The 22,540-nt window shown below is 38.4% G+C and overlaps 1 protein-coding gene across 1 annotated transcript in view; it reads right to left on the bottom strand.

The window, feature by feature from the left end:
* Nucleotides 1-70: 70 nt before the first annotated feature.
* DNAJC13 (DnaJ heat shock protein family (Hsp40) member C13) overlaps nt 71-22,540 on the bottom strand; it is a 128,123-nt gene continuing 105,653 nt past the window's right edge. Inside the window, exons 45-55 of the mRNA XM_027091650.1 lie at nt 21,658-21,757; nt 19,415-19,489; nt 19,064-19,176; nt 14,021-14,190; nt 13,816-13,858; nt 13,276-13,449; nt 11,523-11,702; nt 10,948-11,088; nt 9,171-9,314; nt 6,590-6,689; nt 71-922 (exon numbers count right to left, since the gene is read on the bottom strand). Coding sequence (XP_026947451.1) covers nt 816-922; nt 6,590-6,689; nt 9,171-9,314; nt 10,948-11,088; nt 11,523-11,702; nt 13,276-13,449; nt 13,816-13,858; nt 14,021-14,190; nt 19,064-19,176; nt 19,415-19,489; nt 21,658-21,757 — 1,347 coding nt within the window. The 3' untranslated portion in view covers nt 71-815. The remainder of the gene's footprint in view (nt 923-6,589; nt 6,690-9,170; nt 9,315-10,947; nt 11,089-11,522; nt 11,703-13,275; nt 13,450-13,815; nt 13,859-14,020; nt 14,191-19,063; nt 19,177-19,414; nt 19,490-21,657; nt 21,758-22,540) is intronic.

Below are 22,540 nucleotides of genomic sequence, written 5' to 3'. Positions count from 1 at the left end.
TACAAAATCTGTCTTAGAAATAAAGATATACAAGGTCTTCAAAGGGAAAAATGAAACGAGAACAAATATATCTCATTAACAAAGCAGTCAATTCCCTTTATTTTTAAAATTTTATGTACACATAAGAATGATCTGTATAATGTACATTCAATATAGAAAGCTTTATATATTTGATAATGTATAGAACATTTCACAATTACACTAATCTCTTACATAACATCTTGACATCCATTTTTAAATTTTTTTGCACAACTCCTTTTTCATTCAATTTGGTAAAGCCAGTTATACATACCGACGTATGCTGTGAGCTCTCAGAAGGTTAATAATTGAGGAGAGGATACCAGCGAACAGGTGCAAGGACAAAACCTAATAGGTAGGAGAACAGCCACACAGACTCGATGCAGGAGAGGGAAATGCCCTTCTTAGGGGTGACTTAGATTTCCCAATTTCTGTAGACTGCAGTTCAACCCCACAGTCACACTAGTTCAAAAAAACATTATAAAAACTAGGAAGAAAGTTTTGTCTTTTTGATTCACAGTCTTGTAAACAGATATAAAGGAACAAAATGTGCTTACATACATCAAGAAAAAAAATTCTTGTGTACCTGCTTAGGTTGATCCACAGAGTGCTTTCTTATAACGTGATACAATTAGAATCACTGACTTTTTTCCTAAATAAAAATATACTTATAGAAAAAGGAATAACACTGTCATGAAACCAGAAGAAAGGCAGTTAAGAGTTTTCTTCAACGTATCAGCTGGAGGAATGTGGACGGGGCACTGGCCTTTCAGCGTTTACTGTCTCTCAAGAAAGTTTCAAGTCTGATAGCCAAGGTCGCCTGCCTCATGGTCTACGGGAGGCGGCAGGTTAGACATGACTGATGACGATGTCCCTGCAGTAAGGTAGCCAGCAACTCCAGGTCCTGCAAGAGAGAAAGGAAAAATACACACCTTCTAAAGAGCAGAGTCATGTGAGAACACTGACCTTTACAAAAATGTCAGAACCAGGTCAAGCACCCCATCACAAGGAACTGATACAATCTATTAGGATTACCTAAGCATACAACGAAAACTTTAAAACAGCTACACAGCACCATTTTCATGGTTTGCCTTTACTATACGACAAAGTTAAAAATCATTTCAAAATTTATGCTGGACAGTAACACTGGTGTGGAAATATGGAAAAAAATTTCCCTTCTCACATCTGGGAAGTTCAATCTTTCAAAAAATCCTGGACGCTGAAGGATATAGCTAACGTCAAATGAGAAAAAAATAGGAACAGAGGAAAGAAACTCTGTACTTGGGTCAGTCCATTCGAAAGTCATACGTGATGAATTCCCAACAAAAAACACTTCTATCCACATTCGAGATAACCTATTTTCATTTGGTGCAAAGAAATGCTACTACAACAAGTAACACCAAATGAACAAGGGTTGCTACACCAAGGTCTCTAAGAAAGAAAACGCAAGCTCTGGACATCGCTCATAGGTAAAAATAAGAGTGCTATGGAAAAAGTATCAATATTTTAGTTTTATATGTCTTGATTCTAACAATCTCTAGTGCACAAAAATGCCATTATCTATGCCAGCATTTATGAAGATGTGGCCTATGAGCATATAATGGCTTTAGCCCTCTAGTTTATCATGAACTGCAGAGACATTTAATTACACCTCAGAATCACTGCACAACTGTACAGAGTACTTGCAAGAGACACCGTACTGTAGCATAATACTGCATATTGAACAATACTTTTAGCTGAGATCATAGGAAACAAGGCAAACAGCTAAGGAACATTGAAGGGTTAGGACTAGAAAAGCAGTGGAAGCGGCATGCATTTAGCAAAATGGTTCTCTACCTGCTTCAGAGAGCTACACAGAAGTTAGCAAGCTGCCTGGCAGAGCGGATCTAAAGCCCGCTCCTGAGGTGAAGGGGACTGCTGCCAGTTAGAAGGGAAGGAGAGACACCTGAGGGGAAAAAAAGAAACATAAGCAGCAAGGGAAGTCATAAGGAAGTGCAAACAGCAGAGCAGTTTGATGAAGGCTAAGGTATAACAGGGACTGAAGCAGGACAAAAGGGGGACAATTCAGATTCATCTTGTTTTTAACCTCATGAGCATTTGTACTGAGGGCGTGAAGAAAGCAGACACTGTGTATGCAGCACGTGGTTACACAGTGGCCAGAGACAACTCAGCTCATGTGAGGTGCCGCTTGCCACCTGGAGTGCCCGGGAACTTAGAAAACCTAGAAAAAGGATTTTCCCTTTTCTAAGGCAAGGTGGGCCTGCATCTATCAACCCCTGCTTTCCACCAATCAGGACACCAGGCCTTCCACAGACTGCTCAGGAAAGAGACCATACCCCCCTGACAGCGGTTCAGAGCAATAGCGCCACACGGTTACATCACTTCCCACCAACCTGCCACTCTGAACTTCAGGCAGCAGCAAGATTGCTAGGGAACACACCAAGGATGCAACCCTTAAGAATAAACCCCTAAACACTCCAGATTGGTACAGTTCCTGAGCACTTCTGATGTGGGCTCAACTTAGTTCACATCAAATGAATAGATTATGAGACCAAATCATGAATGCTACATATAGAGAAAGGACTAAGGATGTGGTTCTCAGACTACACGCTGAGGTACCCAGAGGCAAATTCACATGGGCTATTTTAAATTTGAGAGACAAGTGACATCTGTTGGATACCATACAAACAACTACTTGCAAGTTGTTTGGATATAACTACTTAATAAACTTAATTATTAAGCATTTCTTTTGGCCTAAGGGTAGATCAAGAAAAAAAATGACTAAGATAGGGCTTCCCTGGTGGCACAGTGGTTGAGAGTCTGCCTGCCGATGCAGGGGACACGGGTTCGTGCCTGGGTCCGGGAAGATCCCACATGCCGCGGAGTGGCTGGGCCCGTGAGCCATGGCCGCTGAGCCTGCATGTCCGGAGCCTGTGCTCCGCAATGGGAGAGGCCACAACAGTGAGAGGCCCGCGTAGCGCAAAAAAAAAAAAAAAAAAGATAGTAAGGCACTGTGAACTGAGAAATTTTGGGAACCTCTGGGCTAAAATCTAAATTGTGAATGATGGGCCTAGAAGAATTATTCAGAAGAGACCAAATTCTAGCCCCACCATTTGCCTCTTTAGGAAAGACAAGTCAATTCCTGGTATTTCTCTAAATGAAGTCTGAGATACTCTCTCCCTCACACTCCTGGCCTCTTCCAGACACGTCTGGTTTCTAGGGGCTGGAAGCTACAGTCTGCTAGGATACGACACTGTGTTCTCCAGAGAAACATGGCAGGAAAGAGTAGGGGCTGCCAGAAACGGGGCACATGGCACACTGTGTAAGGCAGCTGGACTCTTTAAGAGGGATGTGAAAACCAAGAATCCCACAGAACGGAATTGCTGCCATGATGGAGTAGTGGAAGGAGCACGGCCTTTGGTGAAAATGAACATGGGATTCTCAGTGGGGGGAAGAAAAAAGAAGCCCTGTCTTAGCAGCAATGTCCTACAATAAACCGACACTGACCTTAGGGAATCTTTCTTAACATGGCTCCCACTGTGTAGTCTTGGACATGTGTAAAAAGAAAACCAAAAGGTAATAAAAACCAACTCTGCAAAGAACTAATGGACCAGTTTGATGAGAGGCCCAAGAAATGCACCCTTGCTCCCTTTGATGACCTTAGGAAAACAAGATAACTATTTCACATGCCTCTAATTAAAATAGAAGTAAATAAATATATAGTACAGAGTTCTTCATCTCCAAGTCTAGCTCCTAAAAGCATCTTTGCCTTGGCCCACTACTCTTTCTTTCCCTGTTGTTCCTTCTTTCTCTATTGATTTTCTAGGTGAGGAAATCTGAGGATTTTCACTGCTGAAATTATTTTTATAGGGCTTTGAGCTTGTTAGCACCAAGCTCTTCTAAAACAAAATAAATGGCTAAGTAACCCAAGGCCCTACACAATGAGCAGTTACAGCTTAACTGCACCATGGGTAAAGTCCCATTGAGGCACTTTTAGATGAACATTTATCATAAAACAAAACAATATGCCAGGCTAGAGGGTCAGTCTCATCCCAATTTATTAATCCTACCTAGGACATTTTAATTTTTACCCCAAATCCTGAACATGTGACTGAGTGACATTTGCTCAGCAGCCAAGAAGAAGAAAATTATAAATGTGATTAGTCATTCCCATCTTATTTTGAAATAGTAATTAGCTTTCTCTCATCTCTCCCCATCTCCTAAACAAAATCGACTTATTGGAAGAAAAGGCTGGTGACGACTTATGTTCTCACAGCACCTTATTTCATTTGCAAATTGATTAGACAGAGGCTGGTACAAACTGAATCTTCTCAAGACTGAAGGCAGGGTGGGGTAAATTTAAAATTCCAATTCAACACAACACTGTATACATTCCATGGAGTTCCACATAACGGAATTTTATCATTATTAGAAGTACTAGCCTCTTTTATCAAACAATGACACACAATTCAATGGAAAAGCTCAAACACAAAATAGAAAACATTTGACAAGCCAAGAGATAAATATACATCGGTTCAACCGGTAGTACTTTCACAACAAAAGAACATCCCAGACTGATGATGTGCTAAGAACTGGACAATTTGGGGGCCAACACAGCTCAGAGCTAGTCTAGATTGTCCAACATCAACTGATGTGCCCTTGGGCTTCAACAATGACCTTCAGAATGGCCAGAGTAAAACTCCAGGCCCTTTCCAGGCTGGGATTTATACCACCTACCCCTCGATGGCTTTATATGGAACTTGCTGCCCCCTGAGCCAGACCAAGGCTGTGAAGAAATTTATAAACCCCAGCCTTTTTATTTCCCTAACCTTCTGCAGCCCATCAAAGCTGCTTCTCATAACTCATTCAGAAGCCACGCCAGGGATCGAAGTAAAAGGAAAGGCACAGACAGAAACCTTTTGGCTCCCTGAACTCTTCCTATAGTTATCAGGGAATCTGGGTGGGGGTGAGGACCAAGTGATTTCTAAAGGAACTGTAGGTCTCTGAAGATAAATCCTTCTCTCTTCTGTATTCTAACGACAGACCTTTTGACCCACAGCTGTTAGTACATCAAGCTGCAGTCTTTTATTCCATCCAGTCAAGTCAGTGAATGCAATGAATGTGAAGTACACTCAAGAACAAAAAGAATTAGAAGAGGGCTTCCTGTCCCTGCTTGTAATCTATATCTTCCTATTCTTCAAGGTAAAATTTTAAATAAGTTTACTCTCAGCCAGAAAAAATACAGCAGATTTTCCAATCATACCATTCTTACATACAAAGTAATGAATATAATACCATGAAAAGGTGGTATTGTGTAAACTTTTTGGGAAAAGAGTCTAAAGAGGTAAAGTTTTTAGTGTGTCTATAAGAACATACTCCTACTTAGAAGCTACAGCTTTACCCCGAATTTGAAAGAGATATGGAAGAGACTAAGACTATATTCTAGGTATTTCTCTCCATAGACATCATAGGGCAGGGGATGGGAAAGGTAGAAGGGAAACCCATGGCACTCTACTCTTAATGTACACACATGTACCACATGTTCATAAACTCTATAAGTCTGATTATAAATTTTAGTGGATTAATATTAAAGAGGTCACAGTGGAGGAAAAAACAGTAATGTCACAACCACGTCTAAAATTAAAACCATGTAAAACTTTCTCCAAAGTCCTCACTTCTGAATATTTAAGATTTGGTCTTCAGGATTTATAAATTTCTATACTAGTGATCAAGATTATTAAAACAGTTACACTGGTGTGAGAAACACTGGGTAATTAATTTTTTCTCTCAATTTACCTACATCATCTCTGGTTAGAGGAGGACGCAGGGCTGACATTTTTAAAATATTATAATTTCAGGCAGACTGCAAGAACCACTTAATATTCCTAAGGTTAATTTCAAACTAAAAACTTTTATACCAAAAAAAAAAAAAACTTTTATACCAAAGACCATATTTCATTTTCAGACTTACTAAAATAAGTCTGTCAAATGGACAAATGTCCCAAGCTTCTGAAGTGTTTTATCTTCTGATCCCTAGGCAGTAAAACATCCTTTCCTTTATGATACCCACATATTTCCTCCCACGAAAAGATAAACCCTAAATATTTAGTAAAACTTCAGATTAATCACTGGTAACTTTGAAGAAAAAGTATTTCACATGTGAGTATGCATATTTGGAATTTCAACCTAGTATTCTGACAGAATGGAACGATGCTGTCATGTTTCTGATACTGATATTTCTGAGTAGATATTTCTCTACTCTTTTGTTACATGTTCAAGATAAACATTTTAATACAGCCATACTCCAAATACAACATATGACACCATGGATTTACTGGATCAAAACTAAGCAGAGTCCGCGTTGCAGTCAGCACACATTCAACACCACAGCAGTTCGCATGCTGTCTGGGCTAGAACCAGAGGTCCACTGCATGCCCACAGCATCTCCAAGACAGGTAGCTAGGAACCTAGGAAAACCCTCTAAATGCCATTTTTAGTCTAGACAGGGCAAAAGAAAGGTCCAAGTGGCTTCTGCCATGTGTCTTAGGGAAGAGAATTGGGTGTGGTTTACCTGTGAGGTATCCTGCTGTTTGTGACTCAGAAATAAACAAGTCATGTTTCTGATCTTTGAAGGCACTCCAGACTGAAGAACGAGACAGGATTTCATTCACCTAGGGAAGTAAAACAAACTCTTTGAATTTAAACAAACTAAGTGCTAGATGTTGGTAGATGAAATTAAAGAGAAAAAGCAAACTTCCAAGACAAAAGGAAGAGGCCAGCTGAGGAAAGAACCAAAGATGAACCAAGACCTCACATTCATCAGACACTCTACACCAGGCACATCTCATTAAGCCAGACGCAAAGAAGTCCCTAAATCAGTCTTCCCTCTAAACTTGGACTCTACTATTTGAACTTACTGACTTGTATGTAATTTTGGCATGAAGATGTTCTTGTGATAGTAACAACTGGCTGACAGTGTGGTGTGGGTTCATGAAGTATTCCCGAGGAAGGGGTTTGGGGAGGAGCTACTGCAAAACTCAAGCTACAACTTTTTTTTTTTTTTTTTTAACATCTATTTATTTATTTGGCTGCACCGGGTCTTAGTTGCAACACATGGGATCTTCATTGTGGCATTAAGGCTCTTAGTTGCGGCATTCGGGTTCTCTGACCAGGGATCAAATTCGGGCCCCCTGCACTGGGAGTGCGGAGTCTTAACTGCTGGACCTCCAGGGAAGTCCCTCAAGCTACAATGTAAAGCACTTTTTCAAACTATGGATGTAGCCTGTTAGAAGTTTAAGAAATCTATTAAGACAGTTGTGATCAACATGCTTGAGAAAATAAAATAGATTAATATAGAAAGCATCAGAGTATCACATGTAAAGTGGGCAAAATTGTTCTGTGATATATATACACATATGAGTATAAATAACATGTGTGTAAATGTGTATTGGACTAAGATGGAAGACATGTTTCTTTCTGTGACATAGAGTTTTCCTAAACAAAGTTTAGGAAATTCCAATGTAGAGGATATCTTTCGCATATCAAAGTTCAGATCAAAGTTCAGATCACTGGGTTGCACAGTGGACACAAAGATGAGAAAGACTTTCTCTGTCCCTGAAGTGCCTACAGTTTAGTAGGGGAGACAGACAATGCCAGATAACTTAGTGGTAAGCATTAAAGTAGAGATATACACGGGGACTGTGTGAGTCCAAAAGACTCTTTGTCCCAACCTTGGGGAGAAGCAATGGTGGAAGTGATTAGTTGTGAAGGTGCTAAAGTTCCTATTTTGGAAACTATCATAATTCTTTCCTTCCCTTGGGAGTGGAAGGTGGGGGTCAAGGTTGCTCTGCTAATTGTCATCAACAGGAATCTGGAGGGGAGGACAATTGCCGGTGCATGGTACACAGGAGTGCCTTTGCTTGGCATTCAGAACGCCCACAGGTAACTTTATTCAACATATAGTTAATGACTGCAGCAGCACATGCTGTCTCTCTTCTTTATTATCACCTTAAATAGTTCAAATGATAATACTGCTAGGAGGGACAACAGCATAAAAAATGTTTCTTTATTTGGAACACACAAACACAGTGGATTCACTAAAGGAGAGCTTTAAGTCAATTTAAACCTACAGAAGAACATTAGTAGGTAGAAATAGTCCAAACATCTATGAACGGATGAATGGGTAAACAAATTGTGGCATATACACACAATGGAACATTATTCAGCCTTAAAAAGGAATGAAGTGTTGAAACACACTATATAACGCAGATTAACCTTGAAAACATGCTAAGTGACAGAAGCCAGACACAAAAGGTCACATATTGTATGATTCCATTTATGTGAAATGTCCAGAATTGGTGAATTCCTAGAAAACAGAGTGGTGACTGCCAGAAGCTGAGGGGAAGAAGAAATGGGAAATAACTGCTTAATTGGTACAGAGTTTTGGGAACTAGATAAAGTGGTGGTTATACAACATTGTTAATGCACTAAATACCAGTGAATTGTTCAATTTAAAATGGTTAATTTTGTTATGTAAATTTCACCTCACCTTAAAAAAAGAGAGCGTTACTAGATAGGGCTATATAATAATACTGAATAAGGAACTCCTCAGAAGCAACATTAAGAATAAACCAATGAGGAAAATTAAATTACTGAACTGGTTTGAACTCAGCATATGCATGCGGCTGAAACACATTAATAGAATCTAAGTTACAACAAAAAGGAAGCCAACACTTTGTAAGTGCTAATAACGGAAGGAGATGAAACTAAAATGATGTTCTGTATCTTTTAAAATGGTATTATGGGATGGTTAATGAATGCGGTTATCACTACTCCACAGTAACTCCTAGAACTGAAAGTTAATCTTAACCGGCAACTAAATGCTCAGTATTCTTCTATGTTGAAGAATGTGCAACATGTTACCACTATCCAGAGAAAGAATCCTCCCAGTGACTATTTGAGTATATAGTTTGTGTTTTATGAGGCAGCTATGCTAGTCCATCCCTGGTTTTGGGATCTGCTCCAGTTACAGTCAAGAACCACACCTGTAGGTGGAACCTGAGCTGAGATGCATAGATCACCAATGGCCAAGACACCTGGCTTTGAAAATGCCTTGTAATCGGCAGATCAAAGTTACCTCTGTGTAGACTCACCTGTTCTCCATGCTGCAGGCTTCGAGTCATTGCCTTGAGAGCTTTAACAATCTGAGCCTTTGTGGCTGCTGGGCTGTCCAGATTTTCAAGGCCAATGCCTTCAAGTAATTTTAAGAGGTATGGGACCAAATCTGCTTTCAAGGCCTAGAAGAGAATATTAAGTATACATATGTGTGTACATGTGTGTGTATATGTGTCTGTGTGTCTATATATATAGAGAGAGACACAAACACAAATATATACACTTTAAAAAATGTAAGCCATCCACTGAGGAAATAATTTCACCCCCAGAACCATATCTGGAAGAGGACACTCTGCTTTATTTTATTTTAATGCCAGATGCAGAATTTTGGGGGTGAGGGTATCTAATAATAATGACATTTTTACTTAATGAGATTTTGTTCTGTTCCATCAACTATTTTAAATGCTATATGCTGATTATTTTACTTAATCCTCCCAACACCTAATGATGTAGGCATAACTATAATATTGCCGATGGAAAAATCAACACATGGAGGGTAAAACATGTTGACAGTCACAGAGCGAGATAGTAATGGAATCTGTGTCTGGACCTATAAAGTACAGAACCTGAGCTTCAGCGAGTATACTGGTCTGCTTCCTCTAAGGACATGTACTGATGGGCAACAATATTGGCAGTATATTAGTTTTCACATTTTCTTAAAACATCAACCTTTGCATTCACCATACATTTTCTATCAGCCTAATAAAAGCTAAGTAATACTCTGCTACCACACAATTTTCACTGCCCACTCTGAGATTCAAAGGAAAGAGGTGAAAGTAACTAAGTCAGTCTACCTCTTTTTTACAGATATTATTCTTGGAACAACCCTGTGAGAAGTCATAACTTTATTTTACAGATGAGTAATCTGAGTACTGTAAGGGTAAATATCATGCCTGAGGTCACAGAGCCATCAAGTGGTAGAACTAACTCATGTTCTTTCCAATACAACAACCCTCCTAGCCAATTATAAGTTTGAACCTCAGAGCATCCAATTATCTCCTTGAAATGTACTCAGTACTTCTAACCTGACTGAACAAGGAACAGAGATGGAAGTGGGGGTGGATGGGGAGAGAAGATGTGAGAGGAAAAGGGGCTGGGAAATAGGAGGGCCAGATAATAAGGATGCAAGGGCCTTGTATTCAGGCTAAGGATGTCAAATGTCACTTTGTCATCTGGCAGGTAATGGGAAACCACTGAAGGATTTTTAAGTGAAGAATGAGTTACACTTTTAAGAGTTGTATTTTAGAAAGATCACTTTCTCAGTGGCTTCTAAATTTATTATATGTTTTTTTGTTCCCTTGATGTCTGCAACATTGGTACCCACTAAGTCTTCTTTTCATTAGATGGGTAGTCTCTTTGAAAAGGACTATAAAAACATTGGCATGTTTTTTGAACATGACTTAAAAGAAACAAAGGAATGAATCTTTCCAAAAAGGATAAAATAAATTTTACAAAGCAAGTTAAGGATAAATGCTTAGTAAATAACCAAAATTTAAAATTCAGACATCACAAAAGTACTTTGATATTGGTAGGATTTTGGGTAGCTGGCCCACCTTTTCTGTGTGTATATATACATGTGCCTGTGTGTGTGTGTGTGTGTGTGTGTGTGTGTATAAAATATAAAATTACACATGCACAAATTCACAAGTTACCTCTCTGCCAAGTCAGGGAAACCAAAATCAGTGCTAAGTAAGTGAAAATCTATTTGTTTGGTATGTTGCCTTCCCTAAAATAGAAATCTAGAAAGTCACTTACTTGTGCCACTAATTCACTCTGCTCCTTCTGAAACATTCGGTTAATTGCTTCACAGGCTAGACCAACAGTATCTGGTCTCTTTTTCATTCCATTTATCAGTGGGCCAATCGTCTCCAAAGATGCCATGGCTCGAACACACAGCTAAGTGCCCAAAAAGAGAAGGTTACTTGTAGACTAGCAATATTTTATGTAACAAGGTAAATACCACAATAATATATGAAAAACCTACATTCAGTTCAAGTTTTTTTTTTCTTTTGGGCCGCGCCACGCCAAAAATCCCTTAGTTCCCCGACCAGGGATTGAACCCACGTTCCCTGCAGTGGAAGCGCCAAGTCTTAACCACTGGACCACCAGGGAAGTCCCTTCAGCTCAAGTTTAATAATGAACTAAGTCAAATTCAGTCTCCTATTAATCAGATCATTTAAACCAGTTTAAGAATTGTTACAATACCATGAGGCTCGTATGGATTAAGGCACATGGTAGGAAAGGGATTTATACTTCAATGTACATTAGTCAGGAAGAGGGAGCACAGATAAATTCTAGAACTATAAGCTACTAAATGGATTCATCAATACCTCGTTTTCAGACAGGGCATGAATAACTCGAATGGCACTCTTAGGGATGGCATTGTTCCTATGATTCATCGCCTGGATAACTTTGGGAAGATGGCCCAATGGTGGGACCTGATCAGCCAGCTGAGGCTGTGCATTGAAGAGGCATACTGTTGCCATTGTCAAAGTTTCCAGAGTTTCTCCCTGGAGAGGGTATAAAACAAACAAACAAGCAAACTGTAAAATACTGATGAAGTCCTAAACATCCTTGGTAATTATTTGGTGTTACTAAGGGCCCACAAGTTCTAAGTGCTGATACTTAAAAGGGATCCCTAAATCCTAAAAGAACAACAAACTTCCCCATCTTGACAAAGGCATGAATTTAAAAGACTTTTAAGAATGTGATACATTAATCTAAGCAGCCTTTCTCTGGGCATTTCTATTCCACATCTCATTTCTACTGCAGATAAAAGAGATGTCTATTAAGAAATCATCTCTCAAAAGATATTACTAGAAATTTTCAGATAATGTTATAGAAATGCCAATATCAAAGAACATCAATAATTCAGGAGAATGAAGAACTAGCGAAAAAGTTTTCCCCAGTTCTATTAAAAATCCTACTAATTAACATGTCTGGCTGCCATAATGCACTTTCTATTGTGGAAAATGGATTGCAAAAACCTGTAGCTTATACCATATGCAAACATATATATCCATAACATAACATGTCTTAAATAAACATGGAAGCTGGGATGCACCGAAAAAGAAAGCAATGTAGAAGGAAAATGTTATACGTTTTTCTGTTTCCAAGTTTCTCCTTTCTGAGGATTTCATTTTTTAAGCAAACTATATATGTAGTAAAAATCCTAGTAAAGAGAAAATGTGACTATAGAAAGAGACATATGTAAATATCTAACGTAATGTTAATTTTTTTTTGAAGTCTTGCAAAGCTAATGATAGTAACTAATGATTTCTAAGTACTTGACATTATACTAAGTACTCCACATTTATCAAAACTCATGAAAACTTCAGCCTTAGGGGCAGATGCTGTTACCTTTCTATGAGGTAACTGAGGCAGAATCAGGAGGCATTACTCCAGGTCACAGAGCTAGTCACTGGTGGGGCTGGTACTGGGGTCCAGGACCATCTAACACCACAGATCGGGCTCTTAATCACCTCTATAGCCAGCTTGTTTAATTAATTATGTACCTCAATTATTTTCAATATATGAGTTCAAATAACAAAACCTTATATTACATCAGGGTTTATGACTTGCCAAGCCAAGACCAAGTCTACTTTCCTACTCACTCCTGCTTTCCTGCTAGCCTTTGGCTTTGAGCATAGGTACAGGGTTCACCCATGTAGTTAAGACTCCCCTGTCAATTTTTTTAAGTAGGGTCATTCCTGCCATCTATGGCAAGCTAAGTGAAGAACATGCCCTAGCAGGACACACTTCCATTTAGGTTTCTACACTGCACATTTAGGTTTCTCCTTAAAACCATACAATCACTGGAAATGGGACGGAAGAAACCTTTCAGAGCTACTATAATTGTTAGAAATAGCATCCTCTCAATATACATAACTCCAACTTTTACCAAGAAGTTTCACTTTTGACAAGGCATATGTGAATTTAAGGGTGGCTGCTACATTGAAAGAGGTAGCCAATTCTTAATGTATGGTCAATGAGGATGGTGTTTTAACAGAAACACTATCAACGTGTTTAGCAAATAGTGTTTAGCAAACTATATGAAATGTCTGGCTGACAGCTAAAGCTTACATGAGGATTGTTCTTCTCCAGGAGCTCAGTTAACTTTTCTAGCAGTGCAATAAGAAATTCTCTAGGCTTTCTTAGAACCCAAGCTGGCTGTGCAATAAAGATTCTCAAGAAAACTCCTCCAACAGCAAGTTCACCTTCTGCTTCTGCAAACACCACAGCAAAATCCTCAGGCAACTTTAAATAGAGAAAGAATAGTCAAGTCACTTACTCATCATTAGTTGTACATTAAGCAAGAAATAAAAACCCTATTAAAGAAATCGTTATGAAATTAACTAGTCCTTAAATAGTCATTATATAATCAAATCAAAATTATTGTTTTCTCTTAACAAAATTCAGAAAAAGTCCTTTGATTACTTACTCTGAAAGTGAGTATTCCTACTTTTATGTTTAAAACCTTATTTTCAAGGGGAAGACCTAAGTTTCTTAATGACAAAGTATCTAAAAGGTTGGCATTAAACTCACTCATCAGGAATTTAAAAAAACAACAAAAATTTACAGTAAAATGTAGAATTCCTTCCTCTGAATAAAAGTATACTTTACCTTCCAGTTTACATCAGGGTTGTCTTGCTGATTTTTAAAGTGCCTTGGGAAAAAAAAAGGGGAAAGGACATCAAACTTCAGTCACAAGACACACTTTCATGCACGTAGAGTAAGCCTTAGAGAGGTGACAGACAACGTGAGGCATGCCTGCCTGCCCGGTGACCCCATCTGAAGGCCCTAAGTTACTGCGTGTCTCTTGACTTACTCGAGCACCATTTCTCTAACTGTCATGGACACTTTATCTCTGGAGCTGTCATTCCAAATTAACTCAGGATTTTCATGAGTTCCTTCAAAAATATGGACGGCAGCTTCAGGGTTGTCTCTCATGGCATCCATAAAAACGCTCGGGAGAAATTTCATCAATGTAATTCGAACCTAGATGAGGAGGTTTGAGAAAGAAAAAAGACCTATTGGAAACATCTCAATATTTGGTCTGCTTTACATTTCTCTAAGATAGAATGTTGCTGTAATTTGTGTTATGGCTGATATGGGCCACAACTATCATCCAAAAATTCTGGATTGAGAGAACAGATAAACCTTGGTTTATGCAAAGGTAACAAGACTCACTACGACCTGCTACTACTTACCTATCCAGGTTCATTTCCTCTCTCCTCCTCAAATTTAAGAAACATTAAGAAATTCAGCACCAGTGGTGTGTGAAGTTCCCAGAGCACACCACTCTGCCAGATCCTGCCCTGCACATGCTGTTCCCTCTTCCCAGAAGGCCCTTAGCTGCCCTGTCCCTCCACCCCTCCCACACCCCACACCCTCACAAATTTTTCTCATGCTACCTTTGTGTCGTACAAGTATTTTTTAGTGCATTTATTTTGCTATATTATGTTTTACATTATACTGTGCCTTTTTCCAGAAAGGATTTAAAAAACAGCTTAAAAAAATATATCCAACACACACACACACACAAACTGAAAATTAGTCTGAGGCATAAGGACAAAGGGAAAATGAAGGTTGGAAAGATAAGTTTTTCCCTCAGGTCCTCACATAGTTTTCCCTCCTTTGTGTCATTCAAGTCTGTGTTCAAATCTCATCTCATAGAAAACTTCCCTGGCCAAGTCTGTCTTGCTGTCGCTGTATTTTCAGCCCCTGTCACAAGCACATACTTGAATGAATATCTCATTCAGTGTATACTCTGAGTATACTCATTCAGATTCTTACTTGAATGAATGAGACTAATAGGAAGTCAGTACACAAAGGAAACATCAAAAGCTCTGTAAAATTGCAAGCAATATATTACAAATTTAGCCCTGAACTCCTAGCAGCCAATGAACTAAAGGAAACAGTGTCAGTTACATGATAGAGAGCATCCACAAAACAGGATGTGTGTCACTTTTCTGGGTCAAATGGATCTAAGACATAAATACAAGAGTTAAAACTATAAAACTCTTGGGAAAAAATACAGGCATAGATCTTTGTAAACTTGGATTAGATAATGGCTTCTTATATATGACATTAAAAGCACAAGCTACAACAACAACAAAGATAGTATGGACTTCAGCAAAATTAAAAAAAGACACCATCAGTAAAGTGGAAAGACATCCACAAAATGGGAGAAAATATTTGAAATCATATATCTGATAAGGGACTGGTATCCAAAATATATAAAGGACAATTACAACTCAATAGTAAAAAGACAACCCAATTTAAAAATGAGCAAAGGATGTGAACAGACATTTCTCTAAAAGAGAGGTACAAATGGCCACTTAAGCACATGAAAAGACATTTAACATCATTAGGCACCAGGAAAATGCAAACCAAAACCCTGAGATAACACTTCATACCCACTAGGATGACTATACTCAACAGATATATTGGGTGGGCCAAAAAGTGCCTTTGGTTTTTTAAGTAAAAATAAAAGACACATTTTTCATTTTCACCAAGAACTTTATCGAACAACATATTCACCCTTTTATTCAACTACCTTCTGCCATTTTTCAGGCAACTTCATAATTCCATCTTCCCAAAACTTATCTTTTTGAGCAAATAACTGTTCCAGGTACCTTTTTCAGTCTTCCAGGGAAATGAAATTTTTTCCATTAAGAGAACTTTGTAAAGACTGAAATAAATGGAAACCCTAAGGTGTAATGTCTGGTGCATATGGCAGATAAATCAGAACTTCCCAACCAAGCTGTAACAGTTTTTGCCGGGTTGTCAAAGACACATGTGGTCTTACGTTATCCTGATGGAAGATTATGTGTTTTCTGTTGACTAATTCTGGACGCTTTTCATGGAGTACTGCTTTCAGTTGGTCTAACTGGGAGCAGTACTTGTTGGAATTAATTGTTTGGTTTTCTGGAAGGAGCTCATAATAGAGAACTCCCTTCCAATTCCACCATATACACAACATCACCTTCTTTGGATGAAGACCGGCCTTTGGTGTGGTTGCTGGTGGTTCATTTTGCTTGCCCCACAATCTCTTCCATTCCACACTGTTGTACAGTATCCACTTTTTGTTGCCCGTCACAACTTGTTTTAAAAACGAAACGTTTTCATTACGTTTCAATAGAGAATTGCATGAGAAAATATGGTAAAGAGGGCTTTTTTTTTTTCTTTCCTTGCGGTACACGGGCCTCTCACTGCTGTGGCCTCTCCCGCTGTGGAGCACAGGCTCCAGACGCGCAGGCCCAGCAGCCATGGCCCACTGGCCCAGCCGCTCCGCGGCATGTGGGATCTTCCTGGACCGGGGCATGAGCCCACGTCCCCTGCATTGGCAGGCAGACTCTCAACCACTGCGCCACCAGGGAAGCCCCAAGAAGGCTTTTCTTGCTTAACTTAATGTGGAATCCAAGCATCAAAGCAATTCACATAACCAAGCTGGTGCAAATGATTTTCAGTGCTTGATTTGGATATTTTGAGTATGTTGGCTATCTCCTGCGTGGTATAACATTGATTGTTCTCAATTATTGTTTCGATTTGATCGCTATCAACTTCAACTGGTCTACCTGACCGTGGAGCATCGTTCAGCGAGAAATCTCCAGCACAAAACTTCTGAAATCATTTTTGACACATTCCAGCAGTCACAGCACCTTCTCCATACACTGCAAAAATCTTTTTGTGCGTTTCAGTTGCATTTTTACCTTTCTTGAAATAATAAAGCATAATATGCCAAAAATGTTCAATATTAAAATGGCTACACAAAAATTAACCAATATTGATTAAGTCTTTTTTTAAATGCACGTTGATATGACAGCTGTCACATTCAATCTAACAAAATTGTTTTGAATGAAGTTAAAGACAGCTAAGTGCTACTAGAGCCATCTTACGGAAAAAACTGAACGAACCTTTTGGCCCACCCAGTATAACAAGTGTCAGAGAAGAGGTGGAGAAATCAGAATCCTCACACATCACTGGTGGGAATGTAAAATGGTGCAGCCACTGTGGAAAACAGTCTGATAATTCCTTGAAAAGTTTAAAATAGTGTTACCATATGATCCAGAAATTCTACTCTCAGGGAAATAAAATACATATCCACACAAAAACTTGTATACATGTGTTCACAGTAGCCTCACTCAGAATAGCCAAAAAGCAATAATCCACATGTCCATTTTCAAATGATAAATGGAAAAACAAAATGTGGTATATGTATACAATGGAATATTATTTGGCAATAAAAAGGAAGGAAGTACTGACACATGCTACAACATGGAGGAATCTTGAAAACATTATGCTAAGTGACAGAAGCCAGACACAGAAGACACATATGATTCCATTTACGTGAAATGCTCAGAATAGGCAAATCTATAGAGACAGAAAGTAGGTTAGTGGTTGCCAGGTGCTAAGGGGAAGGTGAATGGGAAGTGACTGCTAAAGGGAATGGGTTTTTTTCCTGGGTTGATGAAAATGTTTCTAAAATTGATTGTTGTTGCCCAAACCAATGAACTGTATACTTCATATGTGTGACTTGTATGGCATGTCAATTATATCTCAATAAAGTTGTTACCAAAAAGGAAAATAAGTTTACTGACCCCAGTTCTAGAATCTCTTGCTGCAAATCATTCAATTAAGGAGCTGACACTTGTATTTTTCCTATACAGAAAATTTAAGTGTAAATATATTCACCTTGGTAAAATCTGTCCCTCATGTATTTCAAAGGTCAAAAAATTACTGAAGCGCTCAAAAATCAATTCTAGTACATATTTATTTTAAATATCTAAAACATTATTTAAAACATGTAATATTAGACATTATAATTATGTGCTACCCAACTCTAGCTTTAAGAAAACTCAATATTAAATATCAATATTCATGGACTTCCCTGGCAGTCCAGTGGTTAAGATTCTGCCTTCCAATGCAGAGGGCACGGGTTAGATCCCTGGTCGGGGAACTAAGATCCCAAATGCCGCGCATGGTGTGGCCAAAAATTTTTTTTAAAAAATCAGTGTTCATGATTTTATGGACCCTTGCTATAGGTATCCAAATGCAATCGCCCTTATCCCATCAACCCTGTTGATGACAGATTATTAACCATATTCCCAAAGTAAAACTGTTCCAGGTCCTGTGACAGATTCTCAGGAGATCAGACAAGGAAAAAAAAACAACTGAATCTAATGTGTTTTACTGATGTAAAGTAAAACCTAACACTCTGGAAGTGGAGGCTCAGGAGCCTTCATTTCATATCTGGGCTGGCTTCAGTGAGCATTACTTCATGTGAAACTGATTTAATAACAGAAGAAGGGGACTTTGATTACACCTGTGTCTGAATGCAATTCTATTTAGAAGTGCTGTTCTAACAGGTTCCTGCTCTGCAAATTGGACCATGGTTCCAGAGATCATCTTGTTAGCTCCAGATTCTTAATGGGAGATCTCCCTGCAGAGAGGGGAAGCAAAGGTGCCGTTACACTCACGTGCTATATGGCTTTAACTAATACAGGTGTGGGGTGTATCTCCTTCACAAGCTACCTCCACAGGCCAATCCTCGAAGTGTGAAAGTCTAACCTAACGTATCATCCGTCATAACTTAAATATACTTTTGTTCTTTCTTCAAGGGAGATGAACAGTTTTATCACCATAATTCAAATACTCTCTTAAGACTTCTCAATTCTAGTGCAGGCTTCGCCGACTATAGTTTTTCTCTAACTAGTAATATACAGGAATAATTTCAGGTATGTCGATCTTCCAACTTTCACATTAAGTTATTTCCTCACCATCTCAGACTTTGGTAACGCTCATGAAATCCGTTATCAAAGTTACAGAGCTTTAGTAATTTCTTTCTAAGAACCCATTTTGTGCTCACCTTTGGACCTATTAGTTTATCTGCTGTCATTTTAGCAAAAAGTTCAGCTGTCTGGGCTCGAACCTGTGGATGTGTTGAATTGCAGAACATGTCTAGTAAATAAATCAAAGCTCCTGTGAAGGAAAGAAAGAATTAGTGTTTATACTCTAAATAAAAAAAAATGACTTTTCTAATCATAGAATCATAGTAGAATTCATTTTCAACCTTGTTTCAACTCAATGCAGTTTGTTTTTTTTTTAAACTGTAAGCCTTCCAAAGCATTCTTCTAGTTTATCAGACTATACAAAGCAGCTCAAAATAAGCCTCACCATTACTGAGCATGACTGGATGAGAAAGCACTCCATACATTACCTTTTGCCATTGCTTCTTTGATTATTTTTGTACTTGATGTCAAAGCATAAAGAGTTTCCAGAACAAGCTGACGACCTACAAAGTAAAAGACATTTCAAAGAATGTATCATCACATTAGCTTACATTTACTGGGCACCAGTGCCAGGCACTGAACTAGGTGTTCTACACAGGGTATTATACTTACATCTTCACAATAACCAGCAAGACAGGAATTGTGGCCTCCATGAGTGAGGAAGCTGAGACCCAGTTTGACCAACCCATGGATTCATAGCTAGTGAGAGATATAGCTCACTATACCACTGAGGTATATAGAAGTTTATAGAAGTCTGACTTCCAAAATCCACACTCATAACCACTATGCCATACTGTCTTGCTACCTCACTGTTCACTGTGCAAACAAAATCTTCTCACCTCCTGACACCCTGAGAACACTCTATTCAGGGATCTACAATTTTTATGTGGTGCTAGTATCTTAGAGAAATGAGTAGGAAGTAGCAGTTGCAAGACACTGTTCCAATCTAAGACACAATAGCATCCTTCTGCACATAGTCTGTGCGCTTCTCACCCTTGTCATTGAAGTAGACTCAGCTACTGGACTTTTCTAAAGTCAAAATGGCAACAACAGACAGGTGACCAAAGGAGTAAAGAGTTGGCAAAGAGGGTGAAGGCTGCCAAGTATTAGGCTGAGACTAAAACAACAAAGGATGGTAGCCAGACTGAGCTAAGTTAACAGGCAGGAGAAAAAACACTCAAAAGCAGATTTTTAAGAGAAGCAACAGTACTTCATTGAAAACCTACCACTGTTCTAACCATAGTTTCAAAGGAAAACAAGTCTTTGTAGGGGTTAGAGGAAGTTAACATTTTATGTTTTTAATGTCCCTTAGCAAACAGTTAAAGATAATTTAGTCTAAAATATAAATGATAGCAGAGTAGGCTGAGATATCTAGATGTCAGCTATTTTACCGGTAAGATTAAAATAATGACTGGACTATATAAATCCGATATGAATATAAAATAACTTTCAAGTTATGACTTCTGTAACATTCTTCACTTCATCAATCAGTTTAATTTTGCATTGTTTGAAGCCTCGTAAAGCTGTTAAAAACTAAAAAAAAAGAAAAACCAACTAAGGTTGTAGGGATGATAAAAATAATCTGTGAATGACTTTTAAAAGTTGTCATTTTAAAGAGCTATTTCAAACGTCGTTTATTAAAGAAAACAAAAATATTCAATGGAAACTGAACTCAACTCACTGACCCTAACACGTGCAAGGCACTGGGGCATAAAACGAATGCGACAGGTTGCTGCTCTCAAGGAGGTGAACAGGTGTGAAGTCAAGATTAACATGACTTCCAAGGGGCTAGCAAAGCCAACTGAGCAATGTCTGCTGACAGTTAAGTGGCAAAGTTGGACTTAGTATCGCCAATTGCCTTTGAAAAGCAATCTCAAGGTTGATCCTAGCACTTATGCTAGAAGACTGTACAGTTTGTAAGGAGTCTATATTATTTCAGGCTGTATTCAAGAAATCAGGTTGGTGTATTTTAAAAAACTGATACCATTTGGTGGTAACAGTCGCTATCAGCATCAAATCAGTAAAGGACAAATAATGCAGGATTGAACTTTAAGCTAACACAAGGTGATTTTTATCTTAAGCATTTTTTCCTATCATCCAAGATCAACTGTGTGTGTGTGTTTTTTTTCATAAACCATGGAATATTAGTCAATTCTCAATTACTCACGTGTAGCTTATACTCAACAAATTGAAAATCCTAGATTATTTTCCTTTTGCTTTTCGATCTCTCTTACCTCTTTCAACTTTTGATATGAGAAATGCAAAATAATTAACTTATGTAAAAACATAATTAGAAAGACACATCTAATATAAAGAAGACCACTTAGGGCTTCCCTGGTGGTGCAATGGTTGAGAGTCCGCCTGCCGATGCAGGGGACACAGGTTCATGCCCCAGTCCGGGAGGATCCCACATGCCGCAGAGTGGCTGGGCCCATGACCCATGGCCGCTGAGCCTGCGTATCTGGAGCCTGTGCTCCGCAACGGGAGAGGCCACAACGGTGAGAGGCCCACGTACCACAAAAAAAAAAAAAAAAAAAAAGAATACCACTTAAAATATTCCAAAACAAAACACAGATAACACTGTGTCAGAGGTTTTGTATCATCTGTGTAACTGCTCCCCTCAATGGGTTGACTGTACTGTTGTTTCAAAAATTCCAGTGAATATACGTACTTGATGGCAAAGAATGTAGAAGAGCCAATAAATTGGACAAAACCATTGATTCAGCAATATTGTTGACACAGTCTTGGTTAGACGTCACTATATTCACAACCTGAAAATTAATAAATAGGATGTTAAGAGTTCTGGAAATAATTTTGGACCTAAACAAATTAAGTCAAATTAGTCAGACCTAAATAAACTTAAAGGCTTTACCAAAGTGAGAAAAATGTTTGGAGGACAATATATTTAATTTTTAGGCAAGGGTTTAATTTTAAAAGATTGGCCTGTTCTTTTGAGAATAAAAAATGTTAATGCTAATGCATATATTATATACATTAGCCTTCTATTAATTTAGAGGTAAGAATTAAATATAATCATCTAAACAAATATTTTAGCACCCATTCACAATCTTGAGGCTTATAAGAAGGCTTCAATTCTACACCAGTTCATGCTCTAGAACTATGGTGTACACTGTAGTGCTTTCCAATTGTAGATTTGGGGTGGCAAGTGATTAGGAAGATAATCATCTTTACTACTGGGACTTTTTCTTTTAGAGGGAGAAAGTAAATGTCTTCAGTGCCCAGCACAACAGATTAGGTCTATCTTTCCATTATACAGAAATATGCATGTTTTTCTTTCAAAGAGGATGACCTTTTAAGTCTAACTTATTATATACATTGATCTAAAGATCAATGTCACTTAACTTGAACTATGTGGTCAGCATCTCAAAGCAAAATATCCTAGATTTAATAATGCTTATTTAAAGAGTTACAAGATACTTGAAGGAATTAAGTGGAGAAGCATGCTTTTCAATTTAAAGAACATGCTTGTTAAGGTTTTTGAACAATTTAACATTTATTATTTTATTAAACATCTTTTTTAAACCAAACTGCAA

Source organism: Aethalodelphis obliquidens, unplaced genomic scaffold (assembly GCF_003676395.1).
Source record: "Aethalodelphis obliquidens isolate GAN/ISIS:26980383/991018 unplaced genomic scaffold, ASM367639v1 scaffold72, whole genome shotgun sequence".
Taxonomy (NCBI): Eukaryota; Metazoa; Chordata; class Mammalia; order Artiodactyla; family Delphinidae; genus Aethalodelphis; species Aethalodelphis obliquidens.
Note: the sequence above shows the minus strand (reverse complement) of the source record. Positions and strands in the feature narration are given on the sequence as shown.